At 43.8% G+C, this 18,826-nt stretch overlaps 2 protein-coding genes across 5 annotated transcripts; both read left to right on the top strand.

Annotated features, from left to right (window-relative positions):
- The first annotated feature begins 1,828 nt into the window (after positions 1-1,828).
- Positions 1,829-8,017, top strand: LOC133109427 (dual specificity tyrosine-phosphorylation-regulated kinase 4-like). Its single transcript, XM_061218750.1, has 14 exons — positions 1,829-1,882; positions 2,084-2,239; positions 2,815-2,967; positions 3,218-3,355; positions 3,539-3,665; positions 4,055-4,230; positions 4,714-4,850; positions 5,225-5,365; positions 5,734-5,872; positions 6,187-6,268; positions 6,400-6,572; positions 7,083-7,143; positions 7,551-7,665; positions 7,841-8,017. Exons 1-14 carry the CDS (start codon positions 1,829-1,831, stop codon positions 7,962-7,964), a joined length of 1,776 nt encoding a protein of 591 aa, XP_061074734.1. The 3' UTR covers positions 7,965-8,017.
- Positions 8,018-12,599: 4,582 nt separating this feature from the next.
- zc3h10 (zinc finger CCCH-type containing 10) lies at positions 12,600-16,841 on the top strand. 4 transcript variants are annotated; one of them, XM_061220236.1, is made up of 3 exons: positions 12,600-12,835; positions 13,737-15,027; positions 15,534-16,841. In XM_061220236.1, the coding sequence occupies exons 2-3, from the start codon at positions 13,864-13,866 to the stop codon at positions 16,044-16,046; spliced, it is 1,677 nt and encodes a 558-aa protein (XP_061076220.1). In that variant the 5' UTR covers positions 12,600-12,835; positions 13,737-13,863; the 3' UTR covers positions 16,047-16,841. The 4 variants fall into 4 exon arrangements, with proteins under 4 accessions (XP_061076220.1, XP_061076221.1, XP_061076223.1 ...); XM_061220237.1 differs by lacking the exon at positions 12,600-12,835 and adding an exon at positions 12,845-13,016; XM_061220239.1 differs by lacking the exon at positions 12,600-12,835 and adding an exon at positions 13,034-13,247.
- The last annotated feature ends 1,985 nt before the right edge of the window (positions 16,842-18,826 follow it).

Consider the following 18,826-nt stretch of genomic DNA (forward strand, 5'->3'; position numbering starts at 1 on the left):
TTGTAATTTGCCTACATTGACCACAACTTAACATGGGTACATTTGCCTGTTTTTTGACTGAATTGTGGCTGTGATTCAGTCATATGAAAAATAAGTGGGCATAATATTTCCTTCACATCCCTGTCTGTATAATACTGTATAAGACTGCATAGCTGCTGGAAGTGGTTTGTACTGGTTTTTATTATTAGTAGTAGTTCAGTATTTATTTTTCCTTCCACCAAGTTTCTGAAATGCTTGTAAAATCTGTGGGGATGCTTGAGAGATCCTCGTATTTAGCAAGCTTGTGTTGGACATAATTGACCATATGGTGGTGCTATAACAACCAAATGCAAAAACATTTTTAATTTGACAGTTCTGTGCAAAGAAGGATTTTTGATGCTCATTTCTGGTGCTGGCATAGGGGCATATAGGCGTCCTTGCATGCAGCAGTCTCAGATTGCACATCATAAGAAGTGGTTCCAACATAGAAATAATTTTTATTTTGAAGAATAATAGGGTATTATGCTCACATATAACCTCTGGCATAATGTCGGCATCCAAGGCGCTTTGGATTGTTTTGCTTGCAATGTTTTGCGGAGTGATCCTCTGGATACCCCTGTACCAGCCAATGTAGGGTGTAAATTAAACAATTAAAATGGACCTACTTCAACAGAATGCCAACTCCCTGTCTAGTGGTTCCTCCCATGGTTCAAGGAGCAGTTTTATTGACAGAAGCACTTTGCTCTGAAGTCGCACTCGTAATGTGCTCTAATATCTGTGAAACTTTTCGGGAAACGGCTTGACCAAACAGCCAATATAAGAATATGGCTGTCATGAGCTAATCAACATTGATTTCCTTTTTCTTATTACCTGTAGGCATGATTTCTACAAAATATGAATACAATAAAGCTGTGTTTCATGTAACATTTTTTGATAAATAATAGGAACCTTTCTGTTGAGTATCCTACGTTCAGTAAGCGATTTCGCGTCACTTTCTTTCGAACTGCTTTTGAACTGATTTTTGGTGGATCAGCATGACAAACATGCATCGCGGGTCTCGATTCGATTGTGAAATAAGGAAAATTAAAAGGACGACTGTATATGGTACGTATGAGATGCTCTCTGCTATGTAAATTTTGGGGTTCAATGGCGATCGTTGGTTCTTGTAAAAAAGGTTGGGGACTGGGTAATTAATATAATGTTTTGTATTGGAAGGGCTGAGACTTTTAGTGCTACGTAAACGTTAAAGCTGCCTTAACTGTTAACTCCAATATCGAGGTGAAGCCTAAATGTCAAACCAAGTAGGCTTTTGAAGCATTCCTGGTATAAAAAGACTCCTTGTCGTATAACTTATCGTTCTTCAGCTTGATGATTTGTGGCATTGTTTGACCGTTTCGTTGTGACGTCACCGGCATGTCATATTGGACACACTGTGATAGAGCAAGGAGTCGAGAGAGCAAATCTGTCACTCTTCGTCAGTTCGTTAGTAGAATCAGTATACCAACCATGAATTACCCCAGTTTAGCTAGAGGTGGTGAAAAATAACTGGCAGTGCACCCGTTAGAGCGATGCTTTGGGAATGGTATGTAATTGTTGGTCTTTTAACTTTCAGGCTGCTGAAATTGTATAACTGCTTTAGTTTAGGAGGGGAGGTAGTTCATCTTTACATTTAATGAAATGCATAGCACAGTAACTTAGTCTTGGAATGGTTGTTTTCTCAGGTAATTTACTTTAAGGCCTCAAAGTCAATTCATGTGTTTAGATTGAAAGTGAGCTATAAAATAAAGATATATAAATAATTCATTGTGGACTATTCATCTGCATGTATTATTTTAACAGAAAAGCCAAAATGGAGAACAAGATCATTAAGTATAAGGATGACTGTAACAAATGTGGGAAAATGGTAGGTTTTCATCACCTGTCACCTGTTCAGGTGCATGCACCTTCTCCTGGGCCCACACCCACTCCTTAAACAGTCTAACACTCTTCAGGACCAGGAATTTAATTTGGGGACTCATTCACACAAGTGCAAATGGCTAACTTGGTTGCACACCTCTCCTATAATTCGTCTTCATTCCTGCCCTCTCCTCGTCCCTCCTGGTAGAAGTCTGAAGCGAGCACAGGAACCACGTCTCAGGTGCAAACAGTGGTCAAGCAGGCCTGCGTAGCGATGCAGTGCACAAAGCTCCACTCCCCAGCATACAGCCTGCAGTCTGACATTATCAAGAAGGCTGTGGTGGACAGACATCGGATGTGTCAGGTGAAATTGGCGCTGGCACTTCACACGCGAAACTGCATCACTTCGTTTGCCGCACAAGCCTATCAGAAATAAAGACACAAGAAGGTGCAAATAGTTGGCTGAGGCAGTACCCCAAATTCAGCAATGTGTAATTAATTTTTCCTTCTTTGCTGGGAAAATGTACTCATTTGTACCTTCAAAGGTACCTTTCAGGGTACATTTGGGAAATGTGATCCTTGAAGAACAGAAATTTAACTTCAATGTGCTTTTATTTCTGAGAGTGTATGTGTATGCCAGCAGCTGTTGGGGCAGTGTTGGTGTTCAGATGTCATTGATTTTAGAAAGGCTCATCTTGTTGTTATTAAAGGTTTCTTGAATCTTTAAATTTAATATTTGGTTTCTACCTCCCTCCCAGTGAGAGGAACAGTTCAATTTAACCAATTACACACACACACACACAGCTACAGTAGTGCATTGCACAAGGAAACAGAATACAGACTACAGCCGCTCCTTCTCTAATCATCTTTAGATAATCACCCTTTGATTTCTCTGGTGTTTCTGTCCCACCTTGCCTCTTGTCCCTCCTCTTCCCACAGAAGATGGTTGTGGCCACGGGCACTACACAGATGCAAGTAACTGTCGGGCAGGTGACGCCCATGTTCAACAATGCCAAGCTCCACCCCCTCAGGTGCAGTGCCCAGCCTGAAGTTGGGAGGAAGAAGGTGGAGAAAACCAAACCGACTGACCTGGTAACATTTAGTGGGTCTTCCTGTTCAGAAAATAAATCATACCAATCAGTATCGGGGTTAGAATGTGCATCTATGATACCAGTTTATCCTTTCCTGGACAAAGGAGATATGATGGGATCTGGCAATGTCATAGCTACACAGCTACTGATGCAACCCACACCCAGAATGCATTTGATATAATCTCCCGTCTTCCTTCTTCTTTTCCTCATGTGAAAAGACAAATGGTGCAAATGTGGGCACTGCGGCCCAGGTGCAGATACCCTGCAAGCAGGAAACAGCCAGACAGGTGGTGGCGATACTGAACAACCCAAAGCTCCTCTCCCTGAAGTGCAGCATCATGCCTGATGTCAGAAAAAAGATGGTAAAGAGCAACGTGCAGGCAGACCAGGCGAGGCCAAACATCCCCTTTCACAGGGGTGCCCTCAACACTATGGGCACAGTGATTGTTACAGGCATCCTCTGCCCACTATTTAAACACGTCTGGGAAGAGTTCTGAGCAACTCCCTGAGTACACGGCTAGCGAGAGGAATGAAGTCTCTATAGCTGATCTCTCCACCATTTAAACTGACAGAGAGAGAAGTCAAAGGTCAGAGTCCCATTGAGGCCCACAGAGGAAGAAGCAAAGAGTGTCCCCAACATCATAAAGCAAAAACAGAAAATGGCCTGGAAGCGGCTGCCACTGCCCATGTCACCAGAAGGTAAATTTGGGTGAGAGCCTGGGGAGCACTGTTGGTGTATGTGTGTGTGTGGGGGGGGGGGGGGGGGAGGGGATACAGCAATAGGGCTCCTGTAGTAAGAACAGCAATTACAAATTTGTAGATTGTCGGATTATCGGCATGGATGTTTCCTGGCATGGGGGTGGGTGCTTGTAAGAATTTACCTGCTATCAGAGGAGTACATATCAGTGGTACAGCAGTAAGAACTGTGGAAATGCAGGTCCTCTGCCTCACCACTGAACAGAATGCAGCTACCGCAACTATCTCCTGTGTGAGATGGGAGTAGGACTCATAAACTGACAGAGGAGGATTGGTTGTGTATTCTTTGTGTAATGTTATGGAAGTGAGCACATTTGCCCCCCCCCCCGCAGTGGCTCTCAAGCACTTCTTCCAGAGCTTGACCAGCTTGGAGCAGAAGGAGATCCTGGACTTCCCAGACATTTGGTATCTGGGCCTGTGGGCAGAGAGGAAAAGGGGAGAAGAGATACCTGTGGACTCTAAGCAAAACAGCTCCGTCTATGATGATGCAAAGTTTGTCTATATCCCGGTAATAATCTGGATTTGGCTGGCTGGATTTGTTTGACATTTCTGTTCATACTACCAAAGTGCAAACTTCAAAACCAAATCACTGGTTCAGTAAATAGTCCACAGTATAAATGAATGAAAGGCTCAAAGTTAAACATGCATGTTCTTGTTCATGAAGCACTAACCAAAAGGAAGACATGACAAATTGCTTTGATCTTGGGAAATTCACAAATAAAATGTATTATTATTTGTATTATTATAATTATAATTATGCAGTGGTACGAAATCATTAATCCAACATCATTCCACATTTTAAAATCCTTCAGCCTTATATTGCCGACAGCAAACAAATTGGTCTCACATCCACTATAGTTAAAACTTCAACATAGTTATAGTTATGTGTCTGGGTGGAAATATATACTTCACTGGATACATTCCCATTGATATTGCTGGAATATTACAGCAACAGGATCTTGAAATAATTCTGAATGTTGTGTTTATTCAGGTACTGCATGACCACATTGTCTACCGCTATGAGATTCTGGAGAAGCTTGGGCAAGGATCATTTGGCCTGGTTCTGAAATGTCTGGACCATAAGACCAAAGAGCAGGTGGCCCTGAAAATTATTCACAACCAGAAGAGGTGATGAGGAGGTTCCCTTCAAAAGACCTTTCTGAAAAGCAGATGGCTGTACTCTAGAGCAGGGGTGTCCCAAGGGGGCCACAGTGTTTGTGGATTTTTGCGGTTTCCTGCCAATTAAGGCCTTGAGAACAAGGTGTGTGGATTATTTAGCCAATCAGTGACTTAAATGAGCCACTGGGAGCGAGGACACCCCGAAAAGCAGCAGACACTGTGGCCCTCCAGGACTGGAGTTTGGCACTTGTGACCTAGCAGAATGTAATGGTGGGATGAGGTATTGGTGTAATGTCATATAATGGCTAAGAAGAGTTTTGAGCTTGCTTATATGTGTATTTGTGGAGTGGTTCTACATGGTCAATTTTTGTTTCCGCTTGCAGTGCCAACCGCATGGCCCTCAGGGAACTGGAGATCCTGGATGTGATCCGGAAGGAAGACAGCGAGAACTGCTATAACGTCATTCACATGAAGGAACACATGACCTTCCGGAACCATATCTGCATTGTGTTTGAGCTCCAGGGGTAAGTGCCTCTGCAGTGAGTTGTGGAGATATGAGATATGAGCAGTTCCATAAGCATAGAAATGTGTATTTGTATTTAACACTTGGATTTATTATGAGCTCTGGCATTGAACATGATTTTCTTTTCTAACCTTCCGTGTTACAGTACAATATACTGTGGAATTAAATTCTCAGTCCCAAACTTCAATCTTTTATAGATTGTGCATTTTAATGGAAGATACCAAAACCTAATTTTCCTGAAACCTTTATGACATAAAGCATTTTTATGAGAATCAATTCAAGACATTGAGACCATTGCGCATGTTGTAAGTACAGTAAGCTGTATTGAGAGCATACACTGACAGTCATTTCCCCCCTATCTCTGTATAGAATGGACCTGTACAAGCTGATCAGGAACAACAACTTCCACGGTTTTACCTTATTCCAGACACATCACTATGCTGTCGCGTTGGTCACCAGCCTGCAGATGCTGCACAGGAAGCAAATAATCCACTGTGACCTCAAACCGGTATGACATCCTGCAGACTGAAAGAGCTCTATTGTGGTTTTGTTCTTAGTCAAAACATAATTGCTCATATAATCACACATTGCAATAGTGGTATGCAGAAGAGCATCTCTGAACACACACGCAATGTTTCAAACCTCTAAGTGTGATGGCTACAGCAGAAATAAGTATAATAAATAACTAATAAAGTGGTCACTGAGTGTAGACTGTATATTATCAATCACTTCATAAGAGTACAAAGCAGAATCAGTTAGAATCAGCAAAACCTTGTAGTTACTGAAAAAATAAAAAGGTTAATCATTCTATCCCTCTTAAAGGAGAACATCCTTCTGTCAGAGAAAAAACATGGAAATATCAAGTTGGCTGATTTTGGGTGCAGCTTCTATGAGCACCAGAAAGGTATGCATCCTCTTGTTGTGTAAAGTGGTGAGGCCCCAGTGCATGTTGATTGTTTCACATTCACATTTTTTTTCTCTTTCTCTCTCTCCCGCTTCCTTCTCCCTGTCTGTGATGTTGGTGTGTGTCTGCAGGGTACACCTATGTTCAGACACGGTTCTACCGTGCCCCGGAAGTGATCTTAGGCATTCCCTATGGCACTGCCATCGATATGTGGAGTCTCGGCTGTATCCTGGCTGAGCTCAATACAGGCTACCCGCTGTTCTGTGGGACCAACGAGGTGGACCAGCTTGCCTGCATCATGGAGGTACCAGCGACACTACACACACTCTCACTGCTGTTCCTTTTACAATAGTCCCTCCTCATTGCCATCAGGACCACGAGGAACCAGATGCAGGTGCTGAGAACTAAGAGCAGCCTCACTGCCTGCCAGTCACTCCAGTCCCCCACACCTAATAAGCTTACCCTTAGCAGAGCTAACCTGGAGCCTAAACAAGTGCAAGTCAATATATATTACAAGTCCTCACTATCAGACTGAAACCAATGAATCAGTAGCCACCAAGCACTGTTGTCTCAAACAGTGTCAATAGTATATTAGTTTCCATACTAAAATGTGTGTTTGTGTTCCTGGGTGACATCAGCAGAACCACTCATGGAGTCAGTGGTCGTTTAAGCACAGATTGATGGAAGTTCTGTTCTGTCAAGCACTCACCATGGATCTTCTTTCTGACAGAACCACACAGGAGTGCCAGTACCTGCCTGTTCTGATATTCTTGCACTGTGCCAATGAGTGATAAAATATCACACTCTGTTTCAGGTGCTGGGAATGCCCCCAGATGACATTGTTCAGTTAGCACCCAGAAATAAGGCATTTTTTGGTAAGAACATGGAAAATGGAAAATTACAAAAGTCTCCTGATTTTGTCATTCAATGCATAGAAATATTTTATGAATGCAAATGAACTCTTTTACAAAATAGCCAGAAAATAATGATTTGGGATGATTTAAGAAAACAAATACGGCTACAGCTTTATTATTAGCCGAAAAACGACTCGCAAGAAAAACGACTGATCATTAGGTTTGCTTCGTAATATTTTATATATTCATAGGTCACTCCAGTCCCCCACACCTAATAAGCTTACCCTTAGCAGAGCTAACTTGGAGCCTAAACAAGTGCAAGTCAATATATATTACAAGTCCTCACTATCAGACTGAAACCAATGAATATATCCAATAATTTGTTTAGATTTTGCACCACCTTATGGATGGCTCTTCTACGTGTACAGATTCTGAGGGCCAGCCAAAGAACTTAACAAGAAGACCACCAAACTCCAGGGACCTGGCCAGTGTTTTGAAGAATGTGGATTCCCTATTTTTGGACTTCATGAAGCGCTGTCTTGTGTATGTGTGGTATCTTGTCTACCTCTTCATACTGAAGACGAACAGATGCTGTGTATGTGTGGGGTCTTGTCTGCCTCTTCATACTGATGCTCTGTATGTTGCTGTAGTGTCTGAAGGACATAGGTCCTGCGACCCATGCCCAAGCACTCTGACTCTGTGTGTCTGGGCCGTCTAGGTGGGACCCTGCTGAGCGTATGACCGCAGAGGAGGCAGCACAACACCCGTGGCTTCTGAAGGGGAAGGTCCCTCCTCATTGCCATCAGGACCATGAGGAACCAGATGCAGGTGCTGAGAACTAAGAGCAACCTCACTGCCTGCCAGTGGAGATCTGCTGAGGGCAGGGCCAATCAGGAGGCAAGCTATGGCCATTATTGACCAACCAAGTACAGTTCCTGTTTAAAATTGATGGAGAAGGGGAGTGGGTAAATGCGATAAACCAGAAAAACTAGGTGAAGCCAAAGTTCTCAAAGTTTGTTCATTCCAAATGTATACTCAATGTGGTGGTGATGAGGGTATCAAAAAGAACCCCATAATTATCATAATGAAAACAGCATTGTAGCCTAAGGGCTGAAAATGGTTCAATATAACATGAAATGCCAATGAAACGTGTTGTCAATTGCAAACAACTCATTTATTTGTCATTTTTAAAGGGAGATTGGCTTTACCTGCCTGTTAAGCAAGTATAAACTATAAATAACACTAATTCATATGTAGTAATTAAATATGTGTGTATTGTAATGGTAAATAATATACACTGACATCCAAAATGATTCACCCCTTGATCAGGATGAATAAAAAGCCTGTATAAATATAAATAATGAGCTAGGTTTTCGTTTTAAAATATGGAAAATAGTCTACTAGTCTATAGTCTCACCAGCTCAGGGTTTTTTTGCATTTGCTTTTTTTCACGGTGCAATTTTCAATCACTATGGTAACAGGATATATCATGAAATCATTAAAACTCACGGTTCAAGATGCCATTGCTTTAGCGATAACAGTTCCTTATTTTGTAACATGTGGGTGGTAAAACAAGCGTGGGGGGGACCTCACCTTCTCTACATTTTGGAAATCTACTACAAGAAATAAGGTAATGTCAGTTTCCTTTTCAGGACAAGAGTCCAGCAGACAAATTGCATAATAGTTTCTCATTTTAAAAACTTGCTAACGTTGAATGTCCATTGTTTACTTCAAATTTCTCTGGACAACTTATCATTGTTGTCCGTTTCACTGTTGTATACTTCTACAAATGTACTTAGAATGTTATTATCTACGTTTTGTATAGGCTTTCTAGAACAGGATCAGCAGTACGAGCATCTCTGACCCGTATCAGTAATGTAGTTGCAATGAAAATGCATTACCATCTGTGTGTAAAGCTCATCAAAGAACCGACTATAGACATGTTATTGGAATATTTTCCTCTGATCACTCAACCTTGTCTTAAGGGTCACGATGTTGAACAGCAGAGAGAACCCTTTAAATGATATTTTTTCAACCTGAAATTTGATGACAGTTTGGGAAGAGTGACAGGTTGTTTCTTCAAGCAAAATAGGGGTTAAAATTTGGTTTTAGGGGTTTGGTGATGGCGTGTCACTTGGGGAGTATACAGAATGTTAAGACTACACAAGGGATAAATTAGCATAAAACTAATTTCCTTTTTTTATATAAAATATAGCTCATTACCTATATCATTTATTGTATACATCTTTATCAATATGTGATTTTTTTGCAGGGCACTGTAAATGTGGTGTTCAGTTGCTCACACTATGTCCTGGGTTCATTAAAAATTTCTCCTTAACTTTGTTTAAAAATAAGGATTTAAGATGTCTCGCTGGACAATAAAAATTGATTTCCAGTTCACCATTTCACTGTTCTTTCTCAGAAAATGCTATGCAAGCATCCAGATGGACAGATGTGTTTGGAAGTTATTTTTTAAAATTAATGTTAAGTGTTCAGAATTGTTTTCACTATCCAGTGGGACATTGAATTCTGAAATTAGACAGAATTTGGCCTATGTATTGTGTACTCATGCAGATGAATAGGACTAATATGCAAACTGATTTACATGTTTTCCATGTTCATTCAACGTCTGTTTTTCTTAATGAAATGTTTAATTATTTTGACCAACAAATAGACATATTCAAAGACTGCAAATCTAGATTATTTAATCTTGATCTTGTGGTATCTGGATCAGAATGATCATATCTGAAAAAGATCAACTTGATTTGGGACAGCAACGAGGGTTTTAAAAAAAATGCAATAAAAAAAACTACAATTACCACAGTGCCACGTCACGTGTCCTTATGTGTGACGCACTAGGACTGGTTAAATACCCTCCCTTTCTGTCGTCACATCCTCTTGGAGTTGGTGCCATCTTACGAAGGTAATGAAAATTTGTCTTATTGCTCTGAAATCTATCCAGATCAATCCAACGAATTATTAAAACCATCCTCTGCATCTGTTAACATATGTGATATTTCATTTTGTTTTAGACCATCTCCACAAAATGAGAGCAAAGGTAAGTTCCTGCAAATTTGAAAGAATCTTCTGGGACGTGATGCCATTCGTGCCTAGCTAGCTAAAGACGCGCTACTCTGTAATATTTTGTGAGAGTAATGTTTTTGAATATTTCTGCTTTACCAATTAAATTGCCAGATTTTCGCATCATGTAGTTAAACACTTATGCCAATCTAACCCTCGTGGCTACGAACGCATTTTGGCTCGCAAGTTTTCTAGACGGCATGGCATCCATTTTGTGTTCCTGAAAGAAAATCGTTGCACCAGAGTAACGCTACCAAAAGCTGCTAGCCAATTGGAAATATTTTGAATTTGCTCCTGTGATTAAACTAAATGCAGGCATTACTGTTCACTTGTTTACAGTAAGAAATGTATCCTGTTTAAAACAAGAGCGTTAGCTAATTCGTATCTATGTGTTCAGTACTAAACTAATTATTTGGTATTTCTAATGCCTACGATTAACCGTATGCATGATAATGTTACTCGTGGTAATCTCGGCCATGCTTGTTTGTTTCGGTTGTGGCCTAACCTGACCGTGCTTTCTCCGATAGGGGGCACATTTTAGAAGCGTAACGTGCAAGCGTTCTAATTAAGGTTCAAGGCTATGCACCCACTGTGCATTAAGTGCATAGCTGTAGTTGAAAATGTGTTTTCTTTTTGCAGTGGAGGAAGAAGCGTATGCGCAGGTAAGACGTCTACCCCAAACAAGTTGCATTAACGTTAATCTACAGTACAACCCTATTTTTTTTTGGGGGGGGATTTCTTTAAATATGCTTTTTACTGGTTTCATCTGGGTAATGGTTAATCCATGGACATGCAGTGTATTTGTATATTCTAGCGCAGGGATTTCTTTTGAGTCAAAACATTTATCTGTTGTGGTTTAAACTACATGGTGTGTATTGAATTAAGGCCGGGAATGCTAATGTTGCGCTCCTATGCATAGTTATCTGGAAAGCCAACAGTACCGCTTGCAACAAATCCCATGATGCGATTTTCCTCTTCAGGCTGAAGCGCAAGAGAAGAAAGATGAGGCAGAGGTCAAAGTAAACTGGCCCCTCCGATGCAGCTGTGGTGATGTCTCCCTGCACTTTGTGCCCCCGTCATCCCTGTGGTGTGCCTCGGATGGCCTCCCCACCCTGCCATTTCTACCATGGGCCTTGCTGTTTGAGAGGGAAGGCCTCAACTCTGCCCCTCGCCCAGTTCTTGGTCTTGGCTGGTGATGTGAGGTTGAAGATGCAGGACACGGCATTACAGTGCGCTCTGGACTTGTTAAACAATCTGCCCAGCACAGCTGCTTTGTATGGAAGACCTCAATTAAACGTTTTTGGTTCCAAACCATTCTTGTATTTTGTGGTTAATGTGAAGTTACGCCAGCATGCTTTTTTAAATGGCAAAAGCTAAGGATGCAATGGATAGCAAACTTCATTCTTTTTGAGCAAGGCTCCTCAATCTTATCCATAAAGGCATGGTGTGGGTGCAGGCTTTCATTCGAACTGAGCAGTCGCACTTGATTCAACCGACGATTGTCTTTACTAAGATGAGCTTGATTCGTATATAATTGGGTGTTACGGCTTGGTTTGAACAAAAGCCTGGCCCCAGACTGGCCGTTTCTGGGTAAGACATACTACAGTTAGCGGAATTAAGTTGTGTGAGCGGGTACATTCTCCCTCCTGAGCTACTTGATCTCACATCCTCAATGGCTACTACAGAAACAGGATCTTCTGTTACCTGGTTATGTTCGGTGTCCATTTATAATCAATATACTTTGCATGATGGGATTACGGTTCTTTGTATGCAGGGGTGTATTCAGAATGTACTGATGTCCTGTAAGTCTTGTCACATAGGTCTGTCCATTTCTTGACCTTCGTGTGAATTATGATACAAGAAACAGTTTGCCATTGCTTCTGCATTTTATTTTCTCCCTCAAGTACATAATCTGAGCAATGTTGTCAATTTACCTGTAGTCTGTTACTGGAGCTGCAAGTGGAACACGTTTAGGCTAGTGTATAGACCAGGGATGGGCGACTCCAGTCCTGGTGGGCCGTTGCTTATGCAGAATTTTTCATATTTGTAAATTAGACCACAATAAAGTGATACGATACTAGAACATTTATCGGCTGCTGTTCATATAACGGAATGTGGCTAAAAAGGACAGATCCTGTAAATGATTGGACTCGTAAAGAGTTAAGCAGTTGGTCTGAAATCCAGAAACGGATACGGCCCTCCTTGCCCATCCCTGATAAAGACATTAACCATACGCGGATCATAAAACCAATCAAATTAATGATTTTGAAGGATGTGTCCCTTTGCTTCAACAAACATTTGAATATGAGCAAAAACTAAAAAGCGATCTGACAAATAATGTCTATCGCTCAATTAACCCGAAAATGTAAGGGTACTGTTGGTTTCTTTGCAGTACTGGAGCCTGTCTCTGGTGGGTGGTATACTAAATATTTTGTACCTATCGCATGACCTGACGTCCTTTTGCTGTGTGTCGTTGTGCTGAGCCCGTATGGCCTTTATGTTAGCTGCCCCTTACGTATGGCATGGTTCTAAAGAAGAATTATAATAATCGTTCCTGAACGCGACGAAAATCGAAACAACTGCATGCACAGAGAACAAATACATGTTTGGGGAAATTCGTAATTTATTGCGGGTAAGTAGACTGCTGGCACGGTAGCAAGCTAACAAATCTAGGTAGCTATCACGCTAGCTACAAAGGACTGCAACGTGCACGGGCCGCAATGTTAGAAAAGCTAACGCTACCTAGCAACTCGCTGTGCCGGTTTTGGTGAAAAAAAGAAAAGAAACAGCCAACCTAACTTTGGCTAACATGGGTATGCTTTCTTAGTGGTAGCTAACTGATGTGTAACAGCCTGTTCTCACGGGATATGTGTAGCGTAAAATTATCCAATGTTGTGTTTTCTTTATTTACGACCGTAGCTAAGGTTAACTGTTAGTTATGTTTACTGTAGTTGACATTAGCCAACCATATAGTTAATCGCAGCTAGCCAGCATGACAGCTAGACTAGGTAAAGAAGTATAAGTAGTGTCAATCACAGCTAAATGTAAGGCTCATGTTTGCTCATTTAAAGTTAACCATTTAAACATAATGTTGGATAATTTTGTAGCCTTATTGCAATCGATCTCAAGCTAGCTATCTAGCTAAGTTAGCTCCTCATTTTCACCACTTCGTTTAGGTGGCGCCCTGGCCTCGGCTAAATTATCTAACTAGGTGCCATGCAAATCGTTCCGAGTAATAATGACTGTACTCATAGTCAGATTCATCCAGCCAGGTGGACGGTTTTTTTGTTGTTACTTTGTTCTGCAGTCACACTTATTTCAGGCGATTTGGGGAACCACACATTTTGCCAGCTTGATATTCTTTCTTTGTTGCAGCTGTGGTAATCAATCACAGCGCACACCCCAAATTCAGGAAATTTAGCTTCCAAGATATGACTGCATTTTGAATGGCATTTTATTAGCAGTATGGCTTGGTGCTTTCTGCTGACTGAAATGATTTGCTGAAATGTATTGTGGCCTTGTTTTTTCTTCAGGTACTGGAACGAAAGACCAAACAAAGCACTTCACAGGAGCAGAATCTGCATTATCTTGGTTAACTGAGAGAGGCAGACGAAACGCCCCCCATGTTCGCTGTGTGCCCACTGCGCAGGGCCAAGCGCTATGCCTGACCGTGACAGTGCCTACCTGTCAGGTGGCAGTGGGGGAGGCAGCGGCGGAGTAGTGGGCGTTAGCGTTGGGGAAGAAGCGGGTGCAGGGCCTGGGCTAGTGGGGGGAGCAGGGGAAGGCAGAGGGGGATCTGGGAGTGGGTCTTGCGGAGCGGGAGCAGCTGGCTCTGGTGCCATGGGAGGGGGTGCGGCGCTGGGGAACGGGAGTGGCTGCGGCGGGCTGGGCCCAGGTCTGGGCCTGGACGGCGTCTGCCGGGACTTCCTGCGTAACGTGTGCAAACGCGGCAAGCGCTGTCGCTTCCGCCATCCGGACTTCAACGAGGTGCCCGACCTGGGCGTGCAGAAGAACGAGTTCATCTTCTGCCACGACCACCAGAACAGGGAGTGCTCCCGCGTCAACTGCCGCTTCGTCCACGGCTCCAAGGAGGACGAGGACTACTACAAGAAGACCGGGGAGCTGCCCCTCAGGCTGCGGGGGAAGGTGGCAGCCGGCCTGGGCCTGTCGCCCACGGACCTGCCCCTGAGCCGGGGAGAGGTGCCCATCTGCAGGGACTTCCTGAAGGGCGAGTGCCAGCGTGGCAACAAGTGCAAGTTCCGCCACGTGCGGAAGGACTACGACTACGAGTATGAGCCGGCCAGGGTGGGGGTGGGCGGCGGCCTGGGGCAGGGCGGGGGCGGGATGGCCAGCATCGGGGGCAGTGGGGTCGGCTGCGGGGGGGTCGGGGGGAGCATGTCGGGTCTGGTCGGCGGAGGTGGAGGGGGAAACATGATGGGGTTGGGGATGGGGTGCCCGAGTTTGGGCGGTTGCAGGGACCAGGGGATGATGGGGGGAGGTGGGGTAGGTGGAGTCGGCTTAGGGGGCTGCCTTTCCATGGGTCCCCCAGGGCCGCGGCGCTTTGACAGGGGCCCCTGCGGGGTGTATGACCCCCTGTTTGAGGGAGGGCTGTTTGAGACCGGGCCCCTGGAGGCCCCTGTGGACCACGCTGCCCTGCAGCTGAAGAGGCGGAGACTGGAGGGCCTGCGGCTAGCTGACGGTGGGGGTGGGGGCCACTACGAGCTGGGGGTGCAGACTGCCCTTCCACCGCGGCCCCTGGAGTACAGGTTTCTGGAGGAGGAAAACGCTCTGCTGAGGAAAAGGGTGGAGGAGCTAAAGAAACAGGTGAGCAAAGCAATACTAGCCGAAGAAAACAAGCATATGCAGTATGACAATTGTAGTCAAATTGTCTTGATGTGTAAAGAGTAGATGCGAGTACAAAAAACAATTAAATTAACAAGAAGCAAGTAGAGACTTGCTATGCATGGAGTTATAGGGAATTACTGTCTACAGACAGACTGCATCCAGATGAATTAGCATCGTCTCATACAGTGCGTTCAAAATGTAGCTTCATTGCTTGAGTTTTATTCAGTTTTCAGAAGTTTGCTCTTTAGTTTGTAGCTTCAGAATTATTATTATTATATATTATTAACACTAGACTGCCCCTGCCTTCCCCTTTTTATGTTTTGTGTGAAATTGGTGTTGCTAGGTTTCTTGGTTTAGGGAGCTAACTGAGCTATAAGATGAAAAACATTTAGTTTTTCTTTAAAGTAGTTTTCTAAGCAGACTAATGCTGATTTGGTCTCTTTCTGGCTTTTTCTGCCCTTCTCTCCTGGTCTCTCCCACATTAGGTTTCTAACCTCATCGCCACCAACGAGGTCCTGCTGGATCAGAACGCCCAGTTTCGCAGCCAGGCCAAGGTTATGACACTGTCTTCCACACCAGCGCCGTCTGAGCAGAGTATGGCGCCCCCTGTGGGCTCGGTCAGCTCCTACAACCACAGCATTGCCCAGACGCACACCACCTTGAGCAGCGCTGGGCTGCAGCCCCGCCCCGTCACGCAGCAGGACCTGGTGGCCCCCTCAGGCGCCCCCACCGCCCCTCCCTCCAACGCGGCCCCACCTACCGCACCCCCACCCCACCTCAACCCCGAAATCACCCCGCTGTCTGCCGCCCTCGCCCAGACCATCGCTCAGGGCATGGCGCCGCCGGTCTCCATGGCGCCTGTAGCCGTTTCCGTGGCTCCCGTCGCCGTGTCCATGGCCCAGCCGATGCCGGGCATCACAATGAGCCACGCCACCACGCCCATGGTGTCATACCCCATTGCCAGCCAGAGCATGCGCATCACCACACTGCCACACTGAGGCAATGGGGCCCCATAGACTACAGCCAGAAATCAGGCTCAGCCTTTCAGGGCAGCAACTTAAAGGGGTCTCCATGTACATAGAGGTGCAGCCTCTGCTCCCCTCCACTGATACATGCCCTCTCCCATTGACCAGATTGGGAGACCTGAGGGGTACCACAGTCCACCCCACAGACGAGAACTAGCGGAGGGGGGTAGTGAGGGTGGTTGGGAGCGGTGAATTGACAAAGGTCTTGCCATCGTACATCTGCCTGCTCTGGGCATTATTGCTGAAGAGATGTTATTCCTTCTGTTTGTTTCTCACTTTGTAAGTTTGCAATGTGTTCTGGGTACTTTCCCCTCTGACCACATACACCAAAATCTCTGCAAATGTCGGATATTTGAGATGGACATATGTACTGAGGCCCATAATCTAAATTGACAGAAAAGGAGGCTCACTGGGGTGAATTAAAATTTGTTGAATGTTTTCCCCATGTATGTTGAAGGAATAAAGTATGTAAACAAACTATTTTGCACAAAACACAAGAATAACAGCGCAAAGTGAATACTGCCTGCCATTTTGCAAAACTAGTAAAACAATTAGGGTGGTTGTATGAGTTGGGCCCACAGGCCCAGAGCATAAAGTTTTTAATGAGGACTGTGTGTTCCTTAAGACAGTGTCTTTGCTATTTTACCTAACCAGTTAATTTCTTGTGTTTGTAGAAAATTGGTTGAATTTTATGAACCTGTAACTGGAATAAACCTGGGGCTTCCTTTAGAAGATCCAAAAATCTCATTAAAATCTCAGACACTTTTACAGTTTTATGTTTTTCTTCCTTGTACTCCCACCGTGATTTGAACACAGCTACCAATACATGCCAGCTGGTGGAGTAATCTGAGGCCTGTAGTGCTTTGTTAATTAGAATAAGAAGGGATAAAGGTTATCTTAAAATAATACATCGCATTTATGTGGCACCTTAAATCTCATGCTCTGGAATTGCTTCACGGTGATGCCAGGAAACCGCTCAATCACCACCATTCTGTAACACACCTACCAAGCTGGTTGCCACATTTATGGAACAAACTGGAGCAAAGCCTGCTGATACGATGCCTCTCTCAGCAGCTGTGGAATTAAGGCTGTGGGATGAACAGGCTTCTCTCAGCAGCTGTAATATTCAGATGAGGGTGGGCCTGTGCCTTTGTGCTGGCAGGCTGCAGCTGCTTCCTGGGCTTGTATTTAAGCCGTGTGGGGAGGTGTGGTGCAGCCACGGGTTTCCGCACGGCTGCCCCCCTCTGAAATTCTCCATCGATACTTGCCGACCGCCAAGTTGTAAGGAAGATTGTTTTTTTCAATCCTGCCATGACTCTTCCTCCTTCCTCTACTGTCAATGTATTTTTCCATCCTCTACCATTTGCTGCTAAACAGCACAGGAAGGTAATGGATTAGGTCAGCCTGGTTAGGTTCATACTGTTATGAGGTTGTTTGCCTAACAACTTAGGACAAAGTGAGCTATTCTGCGATGCTGTTGTATATTTGTGATTAATGTTGTCTTCAGAAACTGAATGCTTTGTGATCAGTATATAAAGTTTATTGAATTTTGCTTCCTGGCACAGCTCGTAAACGCTGAAGAATATAACCTATCCATTGCTCATTCTGAGCCTGGGTACTGCATGTTTCATAGACTGACTGGTTCTATACTTCATCCCACAGGTGTTCACTTGTTTTCTATCTGCGGCAGCTCATCCTGATGCGCTGGACCTCAACAGGTCCATAGGTTTACATGTTTACATTTGAAAGACTTAATTTCTCCAAGTATTTCTAAAAGACAGGTTTTACAGCTGTGTTAGCTGTATGTGCCTTCTAGGAGGTCTCCTACAGATGCCAATACTTATGCGTTTTACTGTCTGTTGTAAGGAGAAACAAGGCACCTATATTCCCACTGCACCAAAATTTCTGCTGTGTCATGATAAGCAATGATGAGTCTGACTACATAGTTACAGCCTCAAATGGCACTTGGTGCACAACACCCATATTATCTGTCAGCTACAAATATGACTCTGCACATATGCTCAATGCAATTTGTGTTGAAATAAGTAACCACAAAACAATATTGACCACTTAATTTATATTTACATTTTTATTGCTTTGGAATGGTTCACAGTTTGCTGTACAGTATACCACCTTGGGTAAACACAACATAAAGCCAACAGGCTTGGGAGGTTAAACTGCTACTCATTCTCTGTGGTGTCCTGTACTCATCCGCATGGGCTGATCTTTGTTTGAAGGGATTGTGTGGTAACACCTTTGGCTGTCTTTGAATGCACTGCTCTTTGTCCAGACCCAAAGATAGACCCTGGCTCTGCACGCTTTTCATTCCGTGGTTGCGGGCCTGAAAGTATGTGAAATCAAACAGTGCTGTCTTGGTCTGTTTCAGACTAATTCTGGCTGCCTTTTGGAACAGTTGAATGAGGCAAGTCATGTGATCACTACTGGGCTGTACTATCACAGAGTATGGCCCTGTACACTTGGTGCAGCTTATATAACATTTGCTTACTTTGCAACAGATCATTGACCGCCAGCCATGGCAGACACAACAGACCCTGGTTTTGTATGGTTACTGTGTTACTTGTCATTAGGCTCTCAACCTAGCAAAACTGAACCTTTTTGAAATGGCCTCTGTTTCTGGTTGCTAACTTAAAAACTTTACATATATGTATAGCAGTCAGTCTATATATTTGTATATTGTGTTCAGTAAGGGCTGTTTTTGTACCACTCTTTATGGTCCTTTTAGAGGGTTCTTC

This window comes from Conger conger, chromosome 14 (assembly GCF_963514075.1).
Source record: "Conger conger chromosome 14, fConCon1.1, whole genome shotgun sequence".
NCBI classification, from domain to species: domain Eukaryota; kingdom Metazoa; phylum Chordata; class Actinopteri; order Anguilliformes; family Congridae; genus Conger; species Conger conger.